At 44.1% G+C, this 13,876-nt stretch overlaps 1 protein-coding gene across 1 annotated transcript; it reads left to right on the plus strand.

The window, feature by feature from the left end:
- The first annotated feature begins 80 nt into the window (after window positions 1–80).
- Window positions 81–12,066, plus strand: p3h1 (prolyl 3-hydroxylase 1). The gene is made up of 15 exons (XM_044211379.1): window positions 81–707; window positions 1,764–1,916; window positions 2,339–2,528; window positions 2,651–2,782; window positions 4,817–4,956; window positions 5,908–5,997; window positions 6,101–6,153; window positions 6,258–6,385; window positions 6,588–6,715; window positions 8,205–8,300; window positions 8,501–8,651; window positions 9,891–10,008; window positions 10,106–10,181; window positions 10,311–10,451; window positions 11,095–12,066. Exons 1-15 carry the CDS (start codon window positions 96–98, stop codon window positions 11,590–11,592), a joined length of 2,706 nt encoding a protein of 901 aa, XP_044067314.1. The 5' UTR covers window positions 81–95; the 3' UTR covers window positions 11,593–12,066.
- The last annotated feature ends 1,810 nt before the right edge of the window (window positions 12,067–13,876 follow it).

Consider the following 13,876-nt stretch of genomic DNA (forward strand, 5'->3'; position numbering starts at 1 on the left):
TGCAAACATTTTTCAGTATTCTGCACTAAGCTCGGCCCTAACTGCACATTGCAGGCCCACAGTTCTGGTTTTATTATTATTATAATGATAACTACATGTGTATGTGGGGGGGTGGGGGCGTTACCAGCCGCTCAACTGTTCAAACCCCACCTCCAGACAAGTTAGTGTCGGAGAAAGCAGCCGCACCTCCTCTGCCTGCAGGCTTGTCCCGTCTCCGCTCCCGTCTCCGGTCCCGCAGCAGCATCATGGCGCTCCGCTATGCGCTGACACTGTTCTGCCTCTTTACTCCGCTGTGCACTGCGGACTCTAATCTGAGCAGTCACGTCGTTTTGGAGCCCTATGATTTCCTCTTCGACACGGCGGTGGAAGCCTACTATAAGGGGGACTGGTTGTCGGTGATCCTGAACATGGAGAAGGCGCTCAGGAACAAAGCTACGGTCCGGAGTGTGAAGGCTCAGTGCCGGCTGAGCTGCGCCAACCAGACCGCGTTCGGCGATCGTCTGGCCGGCTTGGGAGTTCCCATACCGGGGGCCGGCTCTGTGGAGGACCTGGGCTTCTTCCAGAAAATCCTGAAACGTGCGGACTGTGTGAACTCCTGCGAAACTGAGAAACTGGGTTCACCGACTCTGCATGAAGTCACTGAAGACGTGGAGCTGGAGTTCAACAAGAGGACCCCCTATAATTACTTACAAGTCGCATATTTTAAGGTAAATAGTTAAGTGCACCTTTTCCAACATGCAGACCCAGAACAAAGTGAAACACGTTTCAGTTATAGAAACACGTCTTTAGATCTCATTCAAGCTGTAACTCCGAGCTGCTGTGGAGCCGGACCCTGTCAGTGCCCCAACCCCCCCAAACCCAGACAGCCGTGCCACGTCTTACGGCGGAGGGGCGTTCAGAGGCCTGAAGCGCTGCTTCACACGCAGCGGACAGCCCTCGGCTGCCCGGAACATTAGGTCAAACAGCCGCAGTTGTAGCTGGACAGTAAGACAGACAGCTGCGTGATACACAACTTTCAATCTCTTCGTCAAAGCCACATTTTAACCTTCACAGCGTTTTGTGTGTGTCGAAAATACTACAGTCAGACAAAAGGCGGCGCAGAACTGTAATCTGCCCCTAAACTCTGCGGAAGTGGAATAAATACAGCCACAGTGTGTTTCCATGACCGCTGCTCTCATGGCCGCCCCTCCACACTCCGTGTCCGGCGGATGGAGCCGCTGGCCGGCCACGGCTCAGCCTCTCAGCCGGCTGCTCCGGTTAGCGGTCCATATAACCTACAAACGACCTAATGCCTCTTAAACATGAGCTATTTGCACCCAAACGGGGAATACAGAATACATATTTCATGCCGGATTGATGAAGTTAGGTCAGTTTAGTCAAGTACAATATACAAAGTTTACAGTTTTGGTCGCTGCTCAGCCGCCCCGGAGCTGGTGGAGACCAAAGCAGAGCTAACAGGAGAGTCATGGAGGACTGGCATCCGCCAGGAGGACAGAGACACGGCTCCGAGTGAACGCTAATGTCCTCTGTGTCTGCTGGGTGTGTCAATAAGTAACTTATGGTGATAATATATCAATGTTGTGTTTATAGTTTGTTCTGCTGCTCCCAAGTGGGCTAGAAAGTCTTTACAGGGTTGGGCAGACTAAAGCCTGTTTGGGAGGCACGTAGAAACAGAAACTGTCAGTCAGGCCTGTAGGTGATTTACTGATGAGCACACCTCCAGTCACAGGGCAAGAGCTGAACCCCTGTGGGCTTTCTTTCAGATCAACAAGCTGGACAAGGCGGTGGCCGCTGCCAACACGTTCTTCCTGGCCAACCCGGACCACATGGAGATGAAACAGAACCTGGAGTACTACAGGATGATGGCAGGAGTACAGCAAGAGGACTTCAAAGACCTGGAGGCCAGGACACACATGGTGGGGGCAGACTCCTTCTCTGATGAGTTTTATGCCAGTTCTGTCCTCTTAGCCTCAAGACCAGTCCTGATTATCTATTAACGTTTATTTACTTTGATCTGTTTATTTCAAACATCTGTTGACATATTGTCAAGATTCATTCTCTGCAGTAAAATGTTCGGCTTGTCACGTGCCTGTGGTTGCCAACTTTAAAGTTTTCAGATAGCTTTCCGAATCTTTTGGCCTGCGAGGTGATGGCTGTAAAGAGAAGCGTGAAATATGCACTTTGTCAAATAGAAGGACTTTAACTGGATTTAATGAAAATCTGTGACTGTTAGAAAAGGACACTTTATATGTCACAGCCCTAGTAACATTACACACCACCCCCTCTGTAATGGTGACCATAAGCCACCTCACTGGATGCCCACCTGCTCTCTCCTCAGGCCGAGTTCCTGCTGGGGAAGACTTATTACAGCGACGACTCGTTCGGCCTGGCGGCTGAACACTTCGAAGTGGCCGTAGATGAGTACTTCACTGCCGATAAGGAATGCAGAGCGCTGTGTGAGGGAGCCTACGACTACGACGGATACAACTACATGGAGTACAGCGCTGACCTGTTCCAGACCATGACAGGTGAGGCAGCACGTCCTTGGGTTTTTGTGCAGAAAAGACCGATATGAAAGTTAAGAATCTGGTGACCATTGTCCTTTGTGTGTGTGTGTGTGTGTGTGTGTGTGTGTGTGTGTGTGTGTCAGACCACTACATGCAGGTACTGAAATGTAAGCAGAACTGTGCAGTGGAGCTGGCCGCGACTGCTGGCAGAGACAAGCCCTTTGAGGACTTCCTCCCCTCGCATTTCAACTACCTGCAGTTCTCCTACTACAACAGTGAGTCTCACAGCCCGTTCTCTGTCAGCCTGTACTGAGGAGCGTACAGGCCTTCATCCCACGTCCTTCACGGTAATGGAAGTGGAATCAAACCCTAAATCTACATAGATTTACAGCACCGCTGATTATGCATATAGCCAGATATATTTGTTGAATATTATGAGGCAGGTCTTGGCCTTTTATGAAAAACAAGATGTGCCGAAGGTTCCCCCCTGTAGAGTTTCCTCTGCGCTCAGAGAAACTGGTGCGTGTTCCGTATCATATTGACTCATAATGACAGAGGCGGGTCACACTCAATGACGAGACGTCACGTTATTTACCAACGGCCATCTGGCCTTCATCAGCGTCACGACGATGCACTTCAGAGGCCTCTTGAATAGCAAACACACAGGTGATCCCCGCTAAGGTAACTGGCATTGTTGTTTACATAACAACCAATCGGCCTACTTATAGCCTATAAATATCTGATTTCTTAATTTTCTCTTAGGGAGCCATTACATTTACAAAAAGAAGAGGCAAAATTGAAGCAGCACAGGATAGGAGAGATATATTGACTTTTTGTCCCAAGTATGGGTCAAGCTCAGGGTCTGGGTTTGATGGCACCCTTATTAACATTCCCAATCTGTAGCTGCAACCTGAAAATTAGATGAGCAGAAGAAGATATGATTCATTGCTAAAATGTATCGAATAATAGCTTACTGGCTTTTACGCCTTATTGTCCTCGAGCTACTTGAACCAAATATTGGAGCATCTGATGTAGAACTATTAAGATGATAATCTTAAAATATTGATACGATATTTGTGATAGTCTTTAAATTGGCGTGACGGGAACAGCTAGGTCATTTCTCTGAAGAGTCCGCACTCTGCTGGTCTTGTTGGACTATAAGAAGACACAGTCCAGCTGCGACCATACAGGGCTGTTACAGAGTGGAGATTCTGTCACTCACAAACAGCCTTTGGCTGGGTACACACACCGGCTTGCAGACAGCAACCATAAGTTTCATTTTAGCAGTTGAGACAGTTAATGTTAATTAGCTCCAGCTGGCGTATTGATGATGTGTGAAACTGACAGGCACCTGCCCGTTACGAATACTAAAGGTTCGATAAGGGGTTTGTTAACGTCGCAGCTTAGCGACACTGGATATTTTGCTGACTTGGACCAAACCCTAGTCAGGCTCCAAAAACACTTCCTCCTACACTTCCCATAATGCAACTCTACCGTGTCTCTTCGTGAGAACCTCCCTGCTTGGTAAACATCCACGTCTTTCCAACTACACACCTCCAGTTTCAATCTCTTAGGAATTTGTGGACTCTGAGAACATGATGATGACATCATCAGGGTTATCTTGTAAGACACGATACCGCTGTTTTCACGGGCTGAGTGGTTCCCCCCATGGTGAGTAAACCGATCATGTGTAAAATAGGTGGAGTGCCCCTTTAGGATCAGAATCGGCTTTATTGCCAGCGTTTACACATACAAGGAATTTGCTTTGGACAATAAACATAGTAGAAATATAAAGCAAGTACTGCAGGTCAAGAATCATAAATATAAAACAGACAATAAGACGATATGTTATTTAAATTACAGTTTGTGCAATGTGCAAAGTATTAACATGGGAATGTGCAAACGGTTACAGTATTACTTACGTTGGGGGTATGAGAGTCAGTGGGGGTCCCGGGCCCCGTTGATGAGGCTGCAGACGGAAAGAAACAGTTTTTGTGGCGTGAGGTTTTGGTCCTGATGGAGCGCAGCCTCCTGCCGGAGGGGAGTGACTGAAACAGTTCGTGTCCAGGGTGGGAGGGGTCAGCCACAGTACTTCCTGCTCCCCTCAAAGGTCCTGGAGGGTTGGCAGATTGCAGCCAATCACCTGCTGCAGTCTGCCCCTGTCCTTGGCAGTGGCAGCAGCGTACCAGAGGGTGACGGAGGAGGTGAGGATGGACTCAGTGATGGCGGTGTAGAAGGCACCGTCATTGTCTTTGGCAGGAGACCTCACATCCGTTGTTCACACTCCTGCTTGTGTTCCCTCTCTCCAGGTGAGAAGTATGAGCAGGCCATAGAGTGTGCTAAGACCTTCCTGCTGTTCCACCCTGACGATGAGGTGATGAACCAGAACCTGGCTTATTATTCTGCCGTGCTGGGTGAAGACAAGGCAGGAACCATATCAGCCAGAAAGGTACAGTAGCTCGAACTCACGCTGCGTTCAGTAGAGAACGATCAGCGGTAAATCAGCTCACACACGTGGTGAGAGAAAAATAGCCTCCATTAGCACTCAGATGTACTCAAGGGCGCAAAAGAGACATTAAAAAAGCACTGCTGGTAATGTAAGGCACATAAACGTTTGCTGCTTTTTAAAGAAGAGATGAGTACGATCTTTACTGGCCCGGCCCTAAATGTCCATATAATGCAATATGTATAGTAGGTTAATAGGGATGTTGATCGATACTAATGATAATTATTTGTGCTCAGTTTTGGAATAAAAGCGCTCCGAGGGTGCCGGTGTGGATGTTACACAGAAAAGCCAGAGATTCTTCACCAAAAATCCCCTCAAACTATGTGAATGCTGTTTCCTGCATTTATATACATTTCTAGTTATTGGTTATTGTGCTTTCCATAATAATGAAAGTTAAAAAACTAATTGGAAATTTATCCTGCTTAAAAACACATTTTGTTTAGACTGATACCTAAAGTGAGAAAATAAAACCTCATTTTTGTATACTATTTATGTTAACATAGTCCAACATAGTCCACAGATATTATTTCAGTGTTTTGTGTAACATCATGTAATTTGTTGCACTAGCAAGCTCTTATTCGTCTCTGTTCTGCTGATACAGACCTCTTAGGTGTAAAGTTTCTGCACAATTACAGGCCACCACACACCATCAGGACGGGACGGGAAGGGAAGACACGTGTGCAGGAGGAAGCTACTTTGTTTTAGAAGTGCTGTGTTCTGCCTGTCACCAGTAGAGGCCGCTCAACATCAGAGAATACTTAACGCCCCCTTTAATGTCACTGTTCTCAGCACAATTAATTGAACATGGTGTCTTATGGATATATCTCATGGAGCTATTTTGCAGACTGGTTTTCAACAGATACAATCAAGGTTCATTTGTTTTTTGACCTCCAGGTGGTGAAACTGTACATTCAGCAGTCCATACTGGAAAAAGAGCTGCTCTACTTTGGATATGAAGCCTTCGGAATCACCTTTGTAGATCCAGTGAGTGAATGAATCATTTGTTATCCATCACATTTTGCTTTGATGCAGTGGTTTCACGCAGGGTGGTATCTGACTTGTCCCCTTACTGTCATTTTGTATTCAGGACACATGGACTCCTGAAGATGTCATGCCTAAGAAACTGAGAGACAAGCAGAAGTAAGACTGAAGACACAGCCGCACACACATTTGATGGGCAAGAATCAATTTATTGTTAAAGTGATGTTATGGCCTCTGTCATTCCTCCCACCTGTGTGTCTCAGAGCCGACAGAGAGACTGCAGCGAGGATCACAGAGGAAATAGGAAACCTAATGAAGGAGATTGAGACTCTGGTTGAGGAGAAGAAGAAGGATTCTTCCGACATGGCCATAATGATAGCGCCACAGGAAGGTAAATATTGCTCCCAGATTACTAGTGAACCAGATGTTCGTGAGATGATGGTGCATTTGTTCCAAGTATTCTCATGATTTAGTCTTTAATATTTCATACATAAACCTAAACACAATTACAGTACTTACCTGAGAAAGTCAAAGTTGAAGTGTTTGACAGTCAAACTTTTACTCTCCTTGATCCCGTGACCTTTCTCCTCTAGATGGCACTCTGCTGAATGATGACATCAAGGTGACCATGACGTCCAAGCAGCTGAACGGCTCTGAGCGGGTGCTGCTGGATGGGGTGATCAGCCATGATGAGTGCAGGGAGCTGCAACGCCTCTCCAATGTGAGTTATCTAAAGAATGAAGTTGCTCACAACATATTGAGTTAACTTTATTGCCACGAAGTTGTTAGGAACTTGCTTTGGTAGTGCAACAAGACGGACAGGATAATATACAACACCACATTACTATTAGACCATCGTGTACAAAAATAGATGAAAAAATACACAAAATACCAAATTTAAATACAGAGAAGACAATAAGTGTTGCCATATTGGGGCACTATTTATATGACATATAACTGTATAATATATATCACATTTAGAGTGTTATTAGCTGCAAAAAACTGGCTTTTACTACTGCATTGACTTGCTTGTCAAACTTAAAGGCGGACTCAAGCATCACACCAAGATTTTTGACATGGAGTTTAACAGGCGTGGACAGGTAGCGGAGCATTTAGCAGCCAAAGAGCCAGACATTTCCCTCAGGAGCTGGTGGAGACCAAACACAGAGCTAACAGAGAGAGAATGTTGGACTGACGTTCATCAGGTGCCACAAACACACCTCCAAATAAATTCTCTGTGCCTGCTGGGTCTGTAAATAGGCAACTGCTTGCTAGCACGTTAGCCATACCAACTCTGTAAGGTGATATATGTCAGTGTTGTGGCCGAAACATCAGTTAATGCAGCTTTAACAAAGCTCGCTGGTAAATTTATGCAGACTAAAAGAATCTAAAATTTTTATAAATCTGAAAATTAAACAGGAAAATGCACTTTAGAGAGCATATCTGTCATTAAAAACACACTTATTGTTGCAAAAATTAGTAACTCTGTGTAGTGTTGCTTTAAATTATTAGCCATTATCACGTGTATCATTCTCACTGCTGTCAGGATGGCTCATGTCAGTGTTTGTTCATGTTTTTCGCCGTGTACTAGAAATCAGGTATACGTTACATCACGTGCCCTTCAGGCCAGGCAGCCGTTGGTTGTCAATCATTTCAGTACAGTATGAAATTCAACTTGCAGAAACTCGCTTGAACTGATCTATGATAGTAAAATGTGATGTGAGTCATTTATCCCAAAGAAGAAGTCCATACAAGTGTACTTTTTGTCTAAACTGCCTGGGATTAGTTAAATATCTAGAAATGTATTGGAAGCTTTTGAAAATAACAGAAATATACAGTCGTATGAATGTATGGAAAAACCGCGCTGTGGTCCTTTAAGGAAGGTGAGCTGAGGTTAAACTTGACATTTTGAAGTTATCACAGCTGGAGAATTTTCTTAACCTATAAGAATTGAACAGGTTAAATAAAATCACTAAAACTGGAGTTAGTTTTTCAATGTCAGCAGGGTTATAGCTTTTTTTAGAGGTTGGCATTAATGTGCAATTTAGAAATAAGTTATAAGTATACCTTTGTTTATTTACTTATTTCCAAAAAATATTGAAAGAAACTCCTGTCATGCCGCCTGATGCCTGTTTGTGTCCCATGTCGGTGTGCTTTCATTGTGTGTGTCAGCATCATGTCAGAGTGTTGGTGTTGTGCGTATTTCCCAGGCAGCTGCTGTGAAGGGTGATGGCTACAGGGGGCGCCCTTCCCCCCACTCCCCCAGTGAGACGTTCCAGGGAGTCACTATCCTGAAGGCTGTGAAGGTCTGTAGTGCCGCTCCCTAAAGCATAAAACATAACTTAAAGAGTGACGTTCTCATTACAAAACAGCCAGCCTGACACATTTTCTACATGCCAACGTTACTTAATTAGAAGTTTTCATGAAAACAGTCCTATTTAAAGACTTTGACCTACATTGGTTTCATCTTGTCGCTGCTGGTAAATGGTGTTGCCACCTCCTACAGCTCGGACAGGAGGGGAAGGTTCCGCTGAAGAGCGCTCGTCTGTTCTTCGACCTCAGCGAGAAGGTGAGGAAGGTGTTGGAGTCGTACTTCCGCCTGGACACTCCGCTCTACTTCTCCTACTCCCATCTGGTCTGTCGCTCTGCCATCGATGGTGAGTCATGCCGGGACAGGTTGCTGGTGTTGTGTCTCTGGAAGAGACTAATCCACTGCTGCGTTTTCAAAATACAGTCTTCCTAATTTTGTCCCCAGTGATGATGTTGAGGTTGTGGATTGGTGTTTTCTGTTGGTTCATTAATAAAATGATCTATCACATCTCTTCGATCTATCGACAGAACGAGTTCAGTCTTATGAAGTAGGAAAATGGGTAGAGCCCCGGATTCAAATTGAAGTCTAATTGAAAGAATTTTTTCTTTAATGAAGTTTTAAAAAAAGTTTTAATGTAAACAGTAACAAACAAAACCTACACCAATGCACCACCCTTCCCCAAACAAATTCAGTTAAATAAAAACAGGAAAGAGTGTACGTTTGTGTGGAGCCATACACGCAGTTCACAACACGGTACAAACATTTTCTTGAAATAATAACCACAATATTCCTCAACACCGCAACATACAAGTCTAATTTATACTATTATAGATTATTCGTTTTTCATCACTTTATTACTGTATGTTTTAATAGCTCCAAATACTACACCCCCCATGAGCCTTAGTGACCGTTGCTATGGAGGGTGGTACAGGTCACAGCCACAGACTGTATATAAAGATGGACGACGCGTCTCCACGTCCTCCCACTGTATAAAAATGAAGCCAAAGTATGTAAGTGGTTGGGGGTGGAGTCGCGGTATCGAGGTCCCGCCCACAAACCCGGCCGACTCAATCACGAGCCGGCCTCAGCTGTCAATCATGACGTGAATCCCCCTTTTTATAGCATCAAACCTGTGCAGCGCCTTCCTAGTCTTCCGACCCCTCAAAGCGCTTCACACTACACATCACATTCACACACTGCTCATCAACAAAGAAGCTAATCATTCACACACACCCGCTCTACCTCAGCCACAGCTGCTACATGCAGTCACTGGTCACAACATAGTGACATGCAGTACAGTGGGTGTCACTGATTGGCCCAGAGAGAACTTCATCATATATGAACTTCATAGGTTTATTGTTTTTGCTGAAAATCTATTGCCTCACTGAGCCTCGACTAGTGATCCCATTTCAAATTACACCCGGTAATTAGTGACAGTGATTCGATCTGTCGATAATACTGATTAGCGTAGCTTTAAGAAACCAACCACGCTGGCTAAAAAGGGTCGGGACGCGGTGCTCCTGGCAGGCTGTGTAATCACGGCCTTAAAATGCTGTAACTTCTCTTTGCACTGTTGTTTATTCAGAGAAGCAGGAGGACCGGAAGGACCTGAGTCACCCTGTTCATGTGGACAACTGTCTGCTGGTCTCTGAGTTTAACACGTGTATAAAGGAACCTCCTGCATACACACACAGAGACTACAGGTGAGCACACACACAAGTACACTACAGAGTCCGCCCTTCAGCCAGACAACCCTGATGACGAGGGCCCACATTACATCCTAATGTCTCTCCCCTGCAGTGCCATCCTTTATCTAAACGATGACTTCGAAGGAGGAGATTTCATCTTCACTGAGTTGGATGCTAAAACAGTCACGGTAAATATTCAGCTTTTCTTTCCATAACCTTCTTTCAACACGTGCATTACGTATAAATAAAAACAGTAAGAAATGTCAAGCTTCACTGCTGTTAAATGTCGCATGTTGTATACTTTCGGACTTGTCCAGGCCGAGGTGCGCCCACAGTGCGGCCGCGTGGTCGGGTTCGGAGCGGGGAAGGAAAACCCCCACGGTGTCAGAGCGGTCACCAAGGGTCAGAGGTGTGCTGTGGCGCTGTGGTTCACCCAGGATCCTGCTCACGAGGAAAAGGTATGGACTAACGTCAGTATAGCTAGGAATGGCTCTGCTCTTTAACTCAAATTAGAATGCAATGTAATTATGGGCTACACAAATCCAAAACATGAAATCTTATTGGAGAGAGAAATTTTGAAAACTGTGAAACTCTCCCCCTAATATCTGAAAGTAATATAACAGTATTGAGTTTGTATCATTCTTTTCATCATTCATAACTAAAAGTGGCAAAGCATAAAGAACCGAATATGGTGTACCCTAATTTAAACCTTAATATCTTAATGAACCACCAATGCACACATTAGAAGTGGCATTAACAGTTGCCAATTTTTTAGACAATAATTCTTGTAAGAGAAGGCTTAAATGAAATATAAATCTGAGGTGAGACAATAAAACACCTCCCCTTGCTTTGCCAAAAAAGTCAGACGACCCTCCCTTCAGCAAAAAGAACTTACAATACCCTCCCCCTTTTCTGACCCCCCCAACTAATAATTTTCATTTTTCATGCACTCCCTTTGTTTTTTATTTGTTAAGTACTGTCCAAATTTAAAATCTAATAAAAGACATTTGTTGCGTAGATAATGATAATGAAATGTGAAGAAAATCAGCAATCGTGTGTATGAATAGAGTGTTCGTCTGCCTCTTTCTTTCTGTCCTGTAGGAGAGAATCCAAGCTCAGGATATGCTGAAGATGTTTTCTACCCCTGTGAACGCAGAGTTCATCAAAAAGGAGGGGCCTGACACCTCCGAGCCGACGCCACCAGAAGCTCCTGCTCAGGCTGACCCGGAAAAAGCAGACGATAAGCAAGATGGTGCACCAGCAGACACGCAGGCCGACAAACCAGCCGACTCGCCAAAGGACAAAGCAGAGGCGAAACCAGTCAGCAAAACGACGACAGGCACCAAAGCCAAAGCTCCTCCTAAAGCAAAGGCCAAAGCTGGAGACCAAGCGAAGACCAAGACAGCAGACAAAGTCAAACCCCCTGCTAAAAAAGATGGAAAACAGACGGTTAAAACACAAACCAAGCAGGTGGACAAAAAGGATGCAAAACTAGCTGCAAAAAAGACAGTAAAAGTTGCCGCCAAGAAGGACTCCAAAACAACTAAAGCTGACGCCGCGTCGGCCTCGGACTCTCAGAACGGCAAGGAAGAGCTGTGATCAAACAGCAGCTGTGACTGGGTCTCTTTCCAATAGGTCTTCTCTGTGGGTGGCTGCGTGACAGCGCAGTGAAAGGTTGACTTCGTAAAACGTTATTTGTCTTTTAACGAATTGGTTATGGTGGAGGATGGTATTATGCTAAAAAGGTCAGAACTGAAAAATACAGAGCGACTGCAGACGTCACTGAAATCATTGCTTGAGTCTTTGGCTTGTTAACTGTCTGCTAGAGTGCCCAAATCACTGTAACCATCTTCATTTGGCATCCAAAGCTATGTATCTGTTTAGATGGTACAATCTTCATCTCAGTTTTCAACCTGAATTTTTTGTAGCTGTTTTCTTTTATTTGTGATGTCATGTTGTGGAACCAAGCACGGGTGGGTTAAGGTGTTCGGGGGGTTAATATGAGCAGAATATTTCTGTTGAGAACCTCAAATCAACTGTGTGAATCAATGAAATAAAAGTGATGTTTCTAAATTGTGGTGAGTTTCATTAAAAAATAAAATAATGCAGTACTCCAAGCTTGCACTGGGTGTCAGGATGGAAGCGTTGTTCAGGAAATTGTCGCTCTCTGCTCATTTAACAAACCATAACACTTTTGAGAGAAATCCTCAAGTAGTGAACTTTTGGGAAGATTTTGGGGAATTCTGCTGCTCTCCTGCTGTTATTTGATTTCAACCTGAATAATTTAAAGCCCAAGTGCTCATTGTTCTACTGAAGCTCAGCACATTTCAGGACTGTCATATTATACATCCCATAGCCTGCTGTCTGAGTTCACGGGTGTAGGACTACGCTGTTTTCTCTGTGGACACTGCTGTTGGAATGAACTTTATTTAAATTTGAGCTCTTAACAAAAGATACATTCTCTCGATCTCCACCATTAAGTTTTCCCCACAGAGCCACAATCGATCACATCGTTGATGATGCATCTCCAGTGGCAGAAAGTAACATCTACTCAAGTACTGTGCTTAAGTACATTTTTTAGATACTTTACATGACCAAAAACGCTGCTTACATTTTAATGCATCAATAATAATAATCAAATAATATGATCTATAGAATATTATCACTCTACAAGAGAACATTCTGCATAATGCATATTTTTACTTTTGATACTTCAAGAACATTTTGACGATAATACTTTCTATTTACGTTCATACTTCATACTCAAAGATTTATTCAGTTTATATGATTTCACACAAGATAGTGTAAGGTTTTTATGACAATACTAAAAGGTTTTATAACATGCTGCTGGAAGAGCTAGAACTCCTGGATGAAGCAGTATGTACAGTAAGTTTATTGGTAGAGCACTTTTCTAGAGCAGATATGGCTTCACATTAAAAGGCAAAAGACACAGAACACAGACACAATAAAAGAGCAAAATCTAAACTAAATACAACTTTAAAAAGAATGTCTAAGCAGGCCGGTTCAGAGCTGCTTTTTAAAGGCGTCCACAGATCTGGAAGGCCTGCTGGTGGTATAAAACTGAGGTGCTAATCTTCGGCCCATCAATCAACTCCACAACCACAATCGATGCGCTCGGGCCTCTGTCTTCCATGGCACCCAGTTAAAAACCAAAGGCGATCCAGCTTTTTCAGTTGTTGGCCCTAAACTGTGGAATGATTTGCCACTAACGATTAGATCTTCCCCCTCCATTAACACCTTTAAAACCCGTCTAAAATGCATCTCTTTGCTTTAGCCTCCATAATATCACCATGGAAACATGCCTGTCCAGTTCTGTTTGTGTTATGATTCTATCAAGATATTCTATGCTTTTATTAATTGTTACATTTTTGTATTTAATTATTGTATTGTATGTTTGATCATTCCTGAGTTTTATTTAATCTCTTTGTAAAGCACTTTGGTCAACGTTCGTTGTTTTTAAATGTGCTCTTGAAATGAACTTGACTTGATGGAAGCAGGTGCCTGACCAAGCAGAGTAAACGGGATCACACACATCTTGAATAGGAATGACTGTAATGGGGAGCCGTGAAGATCGGTGCCACATGAGATCTTTTAGAAGTGGTCCAGAATGCTGCTGCAAAGCTTTCGACCAGTTCCTAAGTGATCCAGGGATGTCAGTTAGCTTAGCTCTGTCCAAAGGTGACAAAATCCTCCTAACTTTCTGGTTGCCTGGCGCAACCCCTGGGTAAAACCACAATGTGCCGTTTCATTTGGGTTTTTGTACCGATTAATCAAACAAGACACAACACATTAATTAGTGAGCTTTAGAGGTGCTGGTAGGCGGACAGAGCCAGGCTGGCTGTTACCCTGTTTCCAGTCTTTA

Source organism: Siniperca chuatsi, linkage group LG2, assembly GCF_020085105.1.
Source record: "Siniperca chuatsi isolate FFG_IHB_CAS linkage group LG2, ASM2008510v1, whole genome shotgun sequence".
In the NCBI taxonomy this organism is placed as follows: Eukaryota; Metazoa; Chordata; class Actinopteri; order Centrarchiformes; family Sinipercidae; genus Siniperca; species Siniperca chuatsi.